Raw genomic sequence first — 14,470 nt, 5'->3', positions numbered from 1 at the left:
CATCTCTGTTCACTCCTCTCACCTCCTCTCTTGGACCTCCTGGATGTTCTCGATGCCAATGGCACTGCTGCGCCGGGAGCTGAAGGGGCCAGACTTTTTCCTGGTTGGGCTTTTCCCAGGAATGATCAGTGACTGACAGTAGTTATGGAGAACAGAGTCAGACACACTTTCAGGACAGCATTAATTATACAGTGTACTACACAGCTGGAATGGAAAAATTAATGTATGCCTTAATAAACCCACAGATCATATTCTCTGATTCTGACTTATCTCTGATAACTAAAATTTGATATTTTACAGATTATAAGCTTCATTCTAGAAATTGTTTTTTAATCTTTTCTTATTTTTATTATTGAGGCCAGACTAAGTAGTTTACTTATTCAATGTTCAAAAAGTCTGGAAATTGAAGATGTATTGTGATTCATTAATAATGATCTCTGTATTAGAACAGACTCAGAGGAAAACATTAAAGTAAAATGAACTGCATGAAGCCTTGAAATCAGCTGAAATGTAATGAAAACACATTCACGTAAACCTCTCTTTAAATAATAGCTAATACATAAATTAATACCACAATGAAACAAATATCATTCCAATGTATAACAGCTATAATTCTGAACCACCTGGGGTCACAAGGACTAAAACAGGGTTATTTCACCTGTACACAACCAATTGTACATGACAAACAAACATCAGCAAAGTAAAACTAGAGACAAAAAAAAGAAATGGATAAATATATATGAACCTCTTCTATTGTTCCTATCCCTATGGCACTGCCTCGGCGTCCATATTTACTGGGACTTTTCCCTGGAACAAGCAATGACTGGGCCACACAAGACAAGGCAAGGGGGAACATACACACATACACAGAGAGAAAGAGAGAGAGAGAAAGAGAGAGAGAGAAAGAGAAAAGACAATAGATTGGAGGGGGGAAAAGAAAAACACATCATAAGTTCTCATGCGACAGAAGGATTTAAAACAGCAAGGTGCAGGAGAGCTTGAAAAGGAGCTTGAGGCGTGACTTAAATGAGAAGTCACAATATTGAAAAAAATTCAAGATTTTTAGAGCAGAAGCAGGCTGGGGTCCAACAGAGGAGGCACAGCAGGAGGTGGGGCGCCGCTGAGGTAGCAGACATGTTGGCGGTTGCAGCCTGGGGGGTGCAGGTCTGTTTAGTGATGCATTCAGAAGGAGAAAAGTGGCAAGTAGGGATGACAAAAATTTGTGGCTTTTTAGAAAAGTTTACTCTTTTCAAAAATGGGGTTAGTTTAGTTCAAATTTAAGAACTCAAAAGAGTTCAAATGTTATTAACCTCATCTTTGAAAGAGACACAGACAGGCCATCGTGCTGTGTGCTGACCGGAGACTCGACTGTAGCTTTTGCCATACATAAGCTGCAGACATACACAAGGTTGCAAAGAAATGCTGTAGAATTACCACCAATAAAAAATAATGACTAAAGCACAGTAAGGGGGGGGGGGGGGTCTGGGTAGTCATACAGCCCCTACACTAAGCTCAGTTCAAGACTCCAAATAGAATTCAAACTGGGATGCAAGAACTTACAGCCATCTCGCACTGGGGAGAAAGTATTTACATCATTCTGCACGTCTGTCATTCTAATTTGTGATGGACATTTTCTGCACAGGTGAGAATGAAGTGCTGACAATGCATTACACTGCTAATGTCCCTTACAGAAAAAAAAAAAAAAAAAGAGCCGAAAAATGGAGCAGGGTGGATTTAAAATGTGAGGAATGAATGAGAGCTCCAACATTAACAGCTGATGAAAAGTGATACAAATAATGCTACAATGTGCTCAAGTGCTGCTTAATAAAAACAAAAGAAATAAATGGTGTTTAGAATAATTTACACACTCTTGGTGCCAATCCTGAGACTATATCCTAAAAATGTACATTTCAGGTAGGACCTAAATGGACTACTTACAATCCCTGGGGTTTTGGGGCTCTCTGCGGGATTGTGAGTAAAGCTGCCACTGTGACTAGTGGAGACTGTGTTTGACTTCTTGTTACTGAGGCCCATGGCATCCATTGATTGGCTTCTGCTGCGGATGACCCGCTACAGAGAGAAACGAGGAGATATGTCAGTGGACCCACTGACGGTAACGTGGCACAATGTATGAAAGCATTTTAACTCATGTGACTCTTTACTCCAAGTCCAAATTAGGTACTTTTAATAGATTTGTTTTTGTATGTCTTTTTCTACTGTGAAACGTGTCAATAGTTAAAGCACAGGCTTCAACAGCTATTTCCTAAAGCTAAATTTAAAAAAAAAAGAATGATAGATGTGTACATATCTATGTGTGTTTGTCCATGAATTCACAGTACTTTATGCGTTTTGCACAGCCAACTGTTCTTAAAGATTTAGGGCCAGTGCTGGTCAACAGGTGGGACGCTGAGGATGACACAAAAAGTCAAGGAAAGTGTAGACTTTGTGGATGATGAAGAGGATGAGGAAGGAGACCCTGTGTATCTTTCTCAAAAGCTACCACTGCTTTGTTGCATCACGATGGGGGCATGATGAGACAGAGATGAGATAAGGAGAGCAGAATCAACCACACAGAGGAAGAGAGAATGTTCGTTGGTGCAATTTGTGGTGGACCAGCATGATGACTCGACAAGTGGATGAAATTAATTTGTATTGATGCAGGGCATCTAAGCACAAAGAACAAATGGAGCTACAGAGATGAGAGTGTGAAAGAGAGAAATGGAAATTTCTATTTGATTGCACGTAAATAAAGAAAAGATGTAGGAGAACACGTTGCAGGATGGAGAGAAATACAACGAGGGAATGCTGCAGATCTCAAGAAGTGCAAACTGCATGATCAGCTCCGTAATGAGGGGTCATTAAATCCTTCATCTGACACACTCAGTCACAGCTTCTACTGCTGTGCCTCAGTGAATACACTCCTCCAACCTAATGGTCAATGATGGAGCACTCATAATCAGAATGGAGAAGTGGCTTTTGTATATATGACAGACCATAAAGCTAGAAAACGCTACAGCCTAGAGAAGAAATCAGATGCCACAGAGCTGGTCGTTTGAGATACAGGTAATGTTCCGTGCTTTGTTTTCTCATGTGTGAGTACCCAGAATCCCAGCCAAAAAAGCAGAAGGATGGCACAAAAGAATCTTGAAGTTTCTCCAGTTCATTGTCTCATCACCTCTTTAATTATGAGCATTCTCTGGCATGCATGTGGAAGTGAAAACCAGACCAGAGACGGGGCTTTACCTTAAATGATTCAAAGAAACCTCCTCCTCCTCCTCCTCCACCGCTCCCATTCTCCGCCTTATCTTCGTCTCCAACCAAGCCCATCATGGACTGGCTGTTGATGTGCAGCTCCTCATACAGCGTCTCCAGAAGGGCCGAACGTGTGCGCTCCTGGCAACAACAGTAAATTACTTTGCAAAATAAAATGCTAATAAGCCAAAATTAGGAGGAATTAGTTTGCTGAATCTGGAATGACAGCAGCACATCAGTATGATGGACATGAGCTCATATGTTGGTTCTCATTCAAGACAAAATCTTCTCACCTCAAGCTTGGCAAACTTCTCAGCCTTGTAGCAGGCATACTCTGCATTGATAAGTTTGGTAAAGAGGAACTCACGCAGATCTGAGCCCTGAGGAAGGCAAACAGGGACAGAAAGTCAAAGATAAATCAAGTATATGGGATCTGCTTGTAAAGGATTTAGTGACTGCTCACCTTTTTGAAGATGGCAGGGTCAGGCAAAGCAGGTCCAAAGAAGGGCACGTCATCCCGTGCTGTCACAGACACCTGAAGAGAAAAGCAGGCGAGCACAGCCTGTGACACCACTGATAGATGACACAGACGGCACAGCTTAAAGCAACCTCGTAAAGAAATGAACCCAAGGTGACATTTAAATGTCATTAAATTCTCTCTGTATGTTATCAACTGTCCGTGAAACCAACCTTGTAAGTGACATTGTTCGTACATGCGTCCTCCACCTGCACCACCACATATGCATGGAGGAAGTTGGACTGAATCATGTCCGGAACGAAGGGCGTGTTCTCCTCCTGGAACACAATGGCGACAATGTCGTTGCCTATGTGCCTCTTCCTTTGCAGCTGGATGGCAGGGACAATGAAAGAAAAAAAAGAACTAGTTAGACAAACACAGCCACAGTATCATCTTAACAGAGAATTTTTATTGTGTTTTTGTTTTTTGTTTTGTTTTTTCATTTTAATTCATTGCAAAAGTAATGCAAGAACAAAGCACAGAATGACCCCGATAATCTGCTATTTTCAAAGAGGTTATGATTTGGTTTGGAGTAACAGGGACAGGGAACAACAGTAGAGCCACCGCAAAGTCAAACAAATATTGCTTCCAATTGTGCGGATGGCTGATTGTCAGTGATCCAAGAAATTGCCACTAAGTAAGGATTTTCACCGTGGGCCAAACAGCTTCATGCTGCCTGAAGGACATGTCCCCACCTGAAGGACAGAGGCTGTATTCATGCATTTCTGTAACACACCGGTATTATCAAACACCAGGGATATCTCCTGTGCTGCTTCTATGTTGTCCATATCAGGAACATCTGAGAAAATTTCAATGAAGAACTGAAAACAGACCAGAGGCGGTTTTTGGGTCAGACCTTTGGGGAGCGCTCATCCTCCAGGGGTAAGATGGATGCTTGTGCCTGCAGATTTTTTTGTTGCTATGACTACACAAGGTAGGCTGAAAACACACATGATTTTGTGTCAATAAATCTATTGACACTAAATCATTCCTATTTAATACTATTTATATTTTAAAAGTGTATTATGTTTATCATTCTGTTCCTGTATTTAAGTTCTATTTATTTAATTTACCTTATTTTAATTGACTACGGTTATTTTTTTTTGCATAAAGCTTAGTTATACTTTGTTCTACTCTGTTAGTTTGAATGACTTAAGTACAGGTACTGTAGTCGTCACAGATACTGCAGTAATACATCATTAGTATTATGAAAAGTAAACAATGAGACTGGTATACAGTTATCAATTCAAAGCGATAATAGATCATAAATCAAATTTGATATGTGAATAAATAAATAAATAAATAAATACAGGCAAACAAACAAACACATAAATAAATAAATAAGTAAATAGAATTTATCAGTCCTTTTGCTAACTCTTCTCTGTAAAAAAATGTTGTACTGCATGTTGAAGGCAGACAGAATGAGGTCTTTAGTACCACTGAGATCCAGGTGCTTATATCTTGTATGAAGCATTCTGAGTGTTGTTTTCTAATTGTTGACACCAACATTCACAAATTCCTCCTAGCTGAGATTTTTATCCAACATTTAGTAAGTAAACCAGAAAGCAGCCTTTGTTCTAGGTGAGTACTCTAAACATCAAAACATCTGGAACCATTGTTATGAAGGTTCTTTTGTTGTGAACCAAACTGATCTTGCGGACATTGAGAAGTTTTTACTGGTAATTCATTGATACCTGACCTGAATGACCTGATTCGGGTCTCTCTCTGCCTCTTCTTTATCTTCCTCACTGATCTGTTCTCTCTCATTTCCCAGATACTCTTCTCTCTCTTTACATTGCATAAAGTGTTTCAATGACACCGTACCTGATTAGCCTCAACCATCATTCCTCTGATCATACATCATCTACACCCAATGCTTCTTTCTTCTTCATGTCCCTATGCTTTCCTTTTATTTTAGGTTATTCTGTTGTTATAATTATTTCAGTATGTAAATTATGTAATTTATACAACGTCTTTTGGCTGTGCCATTTTTTTTTCTGTCACTGTTGTGTGTATTTATTGTATCTCTTGTGAGCAGATGTCACCTGAATTTCCCTTGGGATCATTAAAGTATATATCTATCTATCTATCTATCTATAAGCTAGCTGTCAGCTAAATTGCATAGCTTGGACTAACGTACATAGGATGCCAACATGAACATGTTCCCGTTATGTTTGTGTTATTCTATTGATGTAATCAACCATCATGGCATTCTCTTGCCCCCCAGCACTGCTGTCAAGAACCTGAGGGTGATCTTTGATCAGTACCCGTCCTTTAAATTCCCATATTTTACCAATTAATCACTTCCTCTGTTCACATGAGATCGGTCAACCATATATTTCAGGGCCTGACAACTTTTCATGATTTGTCAAAGTCAATATAAATATCGAGAAAATAGAAAATGCCCACTGTGGTGTAAAGGAAAAGGGTCATCAAATGCTTTGAATTATTTGTTGTTGTTTTTTAACAGGATTACACAAATCTAATACATGCAATTTTCAGCCAGCATGAACACATACATTTTGGTCATTGTCAAAATCAGTGTTTCAGGATTTTTAGGGCATTTTTCATCATTCAGCATTAAACTTTTGAACTATGCAGAGATCATGTCTATCAAATACTGCACAAGGATAAACCTCCTCCACAAACCCTTCCAAATGTTACAGCCTTGGTGGAGGTTTGTGCTCCTATAAGTGGGAGTAGCTAAAGACTGAGAAAGTTGTGATTTGCCAAACAAACAGCAGTTTGGGATATTTCACGGCTTAAATAATTGCATTTTTGTAATTGGACTTAAATGCAAATTGTAATAGATTTGTATCTTTCATAATTTCTAGAGAAAATAACCAGAATTTGTATGGTAAAAGAAAACGAGATAGTTTTGTCACAAAATGCATTTCTTAGACATGAAACAGGTTTAGAATGAAGTTGGGGTCAAATGAACGAGAAGCTTTCTGAAAGCTCAGTTTTTTTGAACTGATGAATTTAAAATACCTGGTGCAACCTTTGACAATTAACTGAATGTGGGGCTGGATTGAAACACCTAAAACTGTAATATCCATTCAAACCTACTACATTCACTTAGCATTTTCTCTTTTATGAAACAATGATATTTCAGTTGTACATGGCTTCTTTTTCTTTAGTCACCTCATGAATCATTCCATGTGGGTGTTACTTATGTCCTGTTTTGTTCTCATGCATCACCAATATGAACTGAGTGCAGGGTTCCTGTGGTAACAAACGTCACAATAGTGTAGTATGGCAGCTGAGAAGTAATGCAGCTTATGGCAGGAAAGAATCAAGGAAATAATTCCTCCTGTTGTCCTGCCTGTGTTGTACTACCTGTGTTGTACTGCCTGTTGTACTGCCTGTTGTACTGCCTGTTTACCGTGGGTCAGAGAGGATTTCATCTGTGCTGTATGTCATGCATATATGGCACACTTGACAATAAAGCTGACTTTGACTTTGACTTGACTAAATAACAGTGGTTCTTTACAGCAAGTGGTCAAATTAAAACAAAAACAACAACACAATTCTATTGGTCATCAGAGTGACTGAGGACATTAAATAAACCAACCTGCATAAACAACGTTCAATTGTTAAATGGGTATTTCAGTATTTTTATTGTTAGATTAATATAACTCTCATGGAACAGTAGATATAATGACCCCTCCTGGAGTCTGGTGATTTATTTGAACAATGAGTTTAAAAGATAGTCTGGATGCAGAGGTTACATTCACACCGTAGAGCAAAGGGGACTAAATTTAATAAATTTTGCTCTGATCTAACACATCGGTTTTTTAATTTCCCACGATTGTGTAAAGAGAGTAAATCACATGGAATCTGAGCTTTCTGATTCTACTCTGGGTGACTTTCAAATGTCCTAAATCAGATGCATGTCTGGTGCATATCTGATATAGAACAACTAAATTTTGATGTAACGGTGGTGTGAACAGTCAGATCAGGACTCATGCAGTCACTGACCATGGTCCCATCGCTGTTACTCATTATCATTATGCATGAGCACCAGTGGACAAAGTCAAATGAGAAGGATTGCAATAATGATGACAGGCAGACAAGGTGCAGATATGAGATAAATGGGAAAGTACTCCAATCAAAGCCTCTTTTCACTTCTGTTAAGAGTTAGATGGAGATGGAATTTCTATAACATGGTGAGCCCAGATCAAAGTACTGTCAAACTTGTCCTAAAAAATCCTTCCATTGAAACAATAACAAAAAAATAGCTGAAAATTCTAAATGTCTAAAGGCACAACATTTCTTTGATAAATTTATGCATATTTTGTTTTGTTTTTTTGTAATGCAAGCGTCTATTTCAGGTATTATCATTACTTTCGACAGAGAGAGATGGACAGATACATGGATAGATAGATTGATAGCTAGATAGATGAATACATTTGACCAATTTCTGCTGCCATGGTAGTCTAACAAGTCTCAAGGAGAAGCCTCTAGGAATCAATTAATGAAGTAAACTGCTCCCACAACCAATCATTGAAATGCAACTATACCTGCTGTGAGTCTCCTTCTGTGTAAGGCAGCTTGGTGGAGACGTGAAACATAATCTCTTTATTATGGAAACTTGTGTAGACAGATTCCATCCCCGTCTGCCCATGAGTGACATCCAGCCCACCTCGAAACCTGGAGGAGAAAAGGAAAATAAGAAGAGATTTTAGGACAAAGCTATTAAAAACAACAGAGAATATGAAAACAAGAGAAGACAGTGAAGTAAAATCAAAGAGATTGAAGGGAGCAGGTGACAGGAAGATAGAAGAGAAAGAAACAAAGAGGTATTTAGAGTGGAACATAAGATTGTGCTCCCAGAGCATCCAGTCAATCCACCCTCATCCATCACTAAGGCGATGCCAAGGGCATTTCTTCTGCCCACTCAATCACAATATCAGCAGCACTCCAAATATCAGGACACTCTAAATCACCTTTTCAGGGATTCATTTAAGGCAGACTCTGATCATAGAGATTGATGGCCAGCCTCTGACAGACATGTGGTGGAGTGTTATCCTGAGATTAAAACATAAATGTTTAAACCTGCTGCTGAGAAAATTGAAGGAAATTGAGTTGAAAACCATCTGAACCCTTTAAAGTCATGAAGCTCAATCTTGTGGCCCAGAAATTCCAGGAACTCGACAAAGGCAGGGCTTTCTTCCATGTTCCCAAACAGCTCCTCTTCTGATGTCTGCAGAGAGAAAGTGAAGGACATTTTTAGGACGAGCAACACATGACTTCAAATGTAGAGAACAGCATCCAGGTCTCTGAAGAAGACTCACCTGGCCAAACTTCTGATAAATCACCCCAAACTTAAAGTTGTTACTGATCACATGTTCATCAAAGGTGACAATGAGCCTTGATGCCTGAGGAAGTAAAAATAAGACATTTCCTGTCAAGTTTTTGGATGTGTATTTTCAGTGGATAGAGGACTTACCTTTGGGTAGAGAACAGGATAAAATCGATCCACGTTCACTTCTTCACAAACAAGCTGTGGATGAAACAGTGCATTCAGACTTTCTTACAGTAAAAGCGAGGCATGGAAATATATTTTATAATATTCCAATATTTTATCTATATTCTGTGAATTACCTTGGCCATCTGAACCACGTTGGGGAACTCAGTGAGGCAGGAAATTGGAATCACATCATGGTAAGTTTTTAGTCTTGTCCTAAGAGACATCAAAATTGAAAGACAAAATGATGACTTCTGTTCTACATGCAGCTTCTTTTTTTTTTTTTAGCAAAAAATGTCATTTTGTGGTCATTAATTTCCATATTTTTAACTGTTTTGTCATCTTCCCTTAGCTAGATAGCAGACCAAATCATTGCCAGACCAGAAGGGAGAATCTATCTTTTATCACTTGGCCCATCTTTTTTTAACATTCCACTGTAGAATGAATGTGGGTGGTAACCATCCAGTGGAAATAAATCCGTGCGTGAGAAGTGTCGTGGGCTGAATTGTCTCACAGCATATTCATGCACTCTAAAACTGCATTAACAGTTAGGGAACACAGCAATCAAATGTGGAGTGGAGTCTCACAGGTGCCAAAATTAATTCACAGGTAACATGGTCCATCGAGTTCTGCCTCTCTACCCTTGCCTGCCTTTTAGAGGATTTCAGTGATGTGGTACAAGTGTGGGTGAGAGTGGGTGGGAGGCATGCACAACAGAGATGAATAGTGTGCTGGTTGTTAAGCACTCGATGGCACAAGTCAACATTTAGATAGGTAAATTTATCTACAACACACAAACCTGTGTTCTCCCCTCCCAGAATATAAATGGTTAACATAGACCTCTATTGTCCCCAGGAATGCAATTCGTTCCAAAGTTTTAAAGGCGGGAATATTTTTTAACAACATAAAATTTTTCAAAATCAAAATATGATTGTTTTGTCGACTGCAGTCCTCCTCTTTTCCTTTCAGCTTTTCCCTTCAGGAGTCGTCACAGCAAATCAGTTGCCTCCATCTTACCCTGTCTTCTGTATCTCATTCTCTCACACCACACATGTACTCTCATTCACACACATGTACTACTACTGCTGCTCACAGATACTCACTTCTGCCCTTAGTCTAGCTTCCACTACTCTTTCCCATAACTTCATTGTATGGCTCATCAGCTTTATTCCTCTGTAGTTGCCACAACTCTGCACATCTCCCTTGTTCTTAAAAATGGGCACTAGCACACTTCTCCTCCATTCCTCAGGCATCTTCTCATTATCTAAGATCCTGTTGAACAACCCAGTCAGAAACTTTACTGCCACCTCTCCTAGACACTTCCAAACCTCTACAGGTATATCATCAGGAACGACTGCCTTTCCACTCTTCATCGTCTTCAATGCCCTCCTCACTTCATCCTGACTAATCTTTGCTACTTCCTGGTCCACAACAACCACTTCTTCTAGTCTTTGTTCTCTCTCATTTTCCACGTTCATCAACTCTTCAAAGCACTGCTTCCATCTTTCCATCACACTATGGTACCTGTCAATACACTTCCATCCCTATCCTTAATCACCCTAACCTGCTGCATGTCTTTCCCATCTCTGTCTCTCCGTCTTGCCAACCTGTATACAGTCAATCAGTCTCTCCCTCCTTATTGTCCAACCTAGCATACAAATCATCATAAGCCCCTTGTTTGGCCTTTGCTACCTCTACCTTCACCTTACGCTGCATCTCCCTGTACTCCTGTCTACTCTCCTCAGTCCTCTCAGTGTCCCACTTCTTCATAGCTAACCTCTTCCTGTTTATACACTCCAATCACAACTCCCTCACTTCATCACTTCATCAAAGTCCAAACAGAATATCTCCTTCTCCTCCAGCTCCCATCCTACCTGTGGAGCATATCCACTAACAACATTGAACATCACACCTTCGATTTCTAGCTTCAGACTGATCACTCCATCTGACACTCTTTTTACCTCCAGGACATTTCTAACAAACTCCTCCTTCAAGATAACTCCTACTCCATTTCTCTTCCCATCTATACCATGATAGAACAACTTGAACCCTGCTCCTAAACTTCTAGCTTTGCTACCTTTCCAACTGGTCTCCTGGACACACAGTATGTCTACCTTCCTCCTCTGCATCATCATGTCCACCAACTCTCTACCTTTTCCTGTCATAGTTCCAACATTCAACGGCCCTACTCTCAGTCCTATAATCTTGGCGTTCTTCTTCTGTCTTTTCCTACAAACACATTTTCCTCCTCTCCTTCTTCAACCAACAGTAGTCCAATTTCCACCGGCACCCTTTAGGTCAACAGCACTGATGGCGGTCGTTGTTAACCCAGACCTTGACTAATCCTGTATGGAAGTCATAGATTCGATTCACATGTTTGATTTGGCAAAAATTTTACGTCGGATGCCCCTCCTGACACAACCGTCTGTATTTATCTGGGATTGGGACCGGTACAATAAGACACTGGCTTATGTCCTCTTATGGCTACATTGTTGTGTTGATTACAGTAATGACCCTTATTACACTATGAACATTCAGATCACGTGATGTTCTTAAACCAAATATAATAAATAACTTCCGTAACATGGATTGCTGTGCACATGTTTATACGACAGTATAGATGTGAAACTGTCTTCCACTTTTTATTTGGAGCTGATTGACCCCGGAAAACCAGAGATACGATGGTTTACATTTGATCTAAGATAAGAATTTGAAATGGCCACTTATGTGGTATAATCAGATGGCAGACGCCATTTCTGTCCATATAGTCGCCATCGTACAAGCGGGGATGCATTTTGTCACGTGATGCAAACATGTACCGTGATTTGTGCATTTTGTAACGTGATACAAACACATCTCGTGATTCGTGCATTTCACGTGGCACTGTGTTTTATTTTGAAAAACTACTTTGAAGAGTGGCATAAGTGACACAAACTGTATATAGTTATGTTAGAAGCCTATGGCAACCTTTTTGGAGTTCAAAATCAAATTGATGAGAATGTTTTTGGTTTTTATGTGAAATAAAACAAAATTTTTCATTTTCAAATTTTACTGTGTGTGTCTATTTTGCCCCAATATGTCAATATAGTAAGTTATAGGGAAAAAATAACTATCTCTTCATAAAGCTGAAGTTGTGCTGAAGATAAACATACCAAAAATAGGTATGTTAAATCTTTTTTAATGCGGTATGTAGAGACAAATATCAAAGGTACCAAAAAACGTCCAAAATAGATCTGGGGTCCAAGGGTTAAACACAAGACATCTCTGGGTATTTATTGTCAAGGATTGCCGTTAAAAACACTTGTAAGAGGGACAACAGGTCAAAGATAAATATAAAAGATAATATAAAAGATAAATATGTACCGAAGCATCAAGCGCAGATGCTCTTGATCCCCAATGACATCATATTTCATGGAAAAGACCAAATGGCCGAGGGCGGCATCTATGATGTAATAATTAAAATGTTCCTGCAGGCAGAAAATCAAACACATTTTTGTGTTAGCTAGAGTGGTTAATATTTGGATGACACAGTGGTTAAATTGTTATAATAACGTGAATGAAATGCTGTGAATGAAATAACGTAATCAAGGGAATGAACAGCATTGTGTAGAAAACCATTTAACAAGCTGGCATAGAGGAAACAGCAAAAAAAGTATATTAATTTTAACAAATATGGGTTAAATGCACTGCTTAGATTCTTTTTCTTCTCTTTTTTTCTTTGCACATTCTTACAAATATAGACATTTGTTTCACAATTTAGTTTTATACAGTGTAATATTGCAGCATATGCAATATTCACTGTGGGCATTTGTATTTTGATTGTATAGTTTAAAGTTCTTCACAACTCATGACCTGTGATGCACTAGCAACCTCTCGCCCGTATCCAGCAGAAGAAACAGCAATAGACGAGACAATGTTGTTGTTGATGTGATGTGTTCTGTTTTGTAATGCACTGGAACAGAATACCTTTTCTCACCCTCACCTTGCCCATGAAATGCTTCCTGTAGATCTTGGCCATGCTATTTGTCTCTAGTTTGATATGGGAGGTGGGACAGGGGGTCTGATCGGACTCTGGGGGATCTTTAGGCTCGTGATTGGTTCCCTCAATCCAGTAGCCTCCAAACTGGGGCAGCAAGATGAGTGGAAAAGGGCTGGTACGACCCAGAACCTGAAAGGGAAGGAGGATAATAATAAAAAAACCAAAAAGAAACGTGCTTTACATTAAGCACTACATTGGTTTCATTGATATTGACAAACTACAGTGCGACCTCGCACATTCGCAAATCAACTCTCGTGACATCAGTCACATGATACCGTATGCACATTCTATTGGCTGACGGCATCCGGAAGTGCGCTATGCTCCAAGAGTCTTGGACTTACAGTACGTAAGAAACAAAAGTACTTTAAACAGTCGATAAGAGTGTGGGAAAAGCTAATACAGATAGAAGGTGGTTTAATATCAGTATGCGGAGGGTTCAGAAATGTTTATATTACTGTAAATAATAAGATAAATAGTTCATCGCTCTATCGTGGAATTCGTTATTCGCGAGTGGTTCGTGGAACACATTAACCGCGAGGAACGAGGGCACACTGTATTTTCCCCATTTAAACATTTAGCTTTTCTGTTGTCCATAAAACATATTCTGCAGTGTAAGTTATTTGTGAGGAGAGTTATAGTTTTACCTCATGAACACTGGGATAAGGGATGTAATCCTCTTCTGTCTGCCGGGAGAGAAACTGATACGTGTGAAACAGCTCCTAGTGGCACATTCAGTTTAGGTTATTATTTGAGTGAAATAACAATGAGCAACAAATGAGACAAACTATAGTAGAATCCATACTACGAGGCTTTCTCATCCTGCTGGAATAGCCAAGACCATGTTAGCAACAGATGCCTTGTATTCTTATTTGGTGAGTTAAAGTAGTCCTTTTTGACATGTAATGGAAAAACATAACCTTTAACTTTGAAATGGAAAATTAATCAGCTCTTACTGAGCTTTCAGCCGCTGGGGGCAAATGCATGCCGCACACTTCAAATGACATCGCTGGACACCACATGATTATAAGCATTTCATTTCTCATTTACTCCCTGACATTTCTATAACTTCTATTAATTTTTCTAAGTCAGTTGAAATACAGGAGAAAACAAATCATTATAAACGACATGAATCATTATTCAGATTCATTCCTATTTGATAAAGTCAGGAACCCCACAAAGATGAATGCATGAA

The 14,470-nt window shown here is 39.3% G+C and overlaps 1 protein-coding gene across 11 annotated transcripts in view; it reads right to left on the bottom strand.

Moving 5' to 3' along the window:
• The window catches only part of rap1gapb (RAP1 GTPase activating protein b), a 56,629-nt gene that overhangs the window by 6,440 nt on the left and 35,719 nt on the right, over nt 1-14,470 (bottom strand). For 5 of the 11 annotated variants that reach the window (XM_068316171.1, XM_068316174.1, XM_068316172.1 and 2 more), the window contains 14 exons: nt 13,923-13,997; nt 13,222-13,407; nt 12,603-12,706; nt 9,377-9,455; nt 9,222-9,275; nt 9,067-9,150; nt 8,875-8,975; nt 8,293-8,422; nt 3,943-4,098; nt 3,716-3,787; nt 3,546-3,632; nt 3,244-3,393; nt 1,939-2,070; nt 23-132 (listed from right to left, as the gene is read on the bottom strand). In XM_068316171.1, the coding sequence (XP_068172272.1) occupies nt 23-132; nt 1,939-2,070; nt 3,244-3,393; nt 3,546-3,632; nt 3,716-3,787; nt 3,943-4,098; nt 8,293-8,422; nt 8,875-8,975; nt 9,067-9,150; nt 9,222-9,275; nt 9,377-9,455; nt 12,603-12,706; nt 13,222-13,407; nt 13,923-13,997 (1,520 nt within the window). Of the gene's footprint in view, nt 1-22; nt 133-745; nt 824-1,938; nt 2,071-3,243; nt 3,394-3,545; nt 3,633-3,715; nt 3,788-3,942; nt 4,099-8,292; nt 8,423-8,874; nt 8,976-9,066; nt 9,151-9,221; nt 9,276-9,376; nt 9,456-12,602; nt 12,707-13,221; nt 13,408-13,922; nt 13,998-14,470 lie in introns of all 11 variants that reach the window. The other 6 variants (XM_068316173.1, XM_068316176.1, XM_068316177.1 and 3 more) reach the window with 3 other exon arrangements.

The sequence above is a fragment of the Antennarius striatus genome, chromosome 5 (genome assembly GCF_040054535.1).
Source record: "Antennarius striatus isolate MH-2024 chromosome 5, ASM4005453v1, whole genome shotgun sequence".
NCBI lineage: Eukaryota > Metazoa > Chordata > Actinopteri > Lophiiformes > Antennariidae > Antennarius > Antennarius striatus.
Note: the sequence above shows the minus strand (reverse complement) of the source record. Positions and strands in the feature narration are given on the sequence as shown.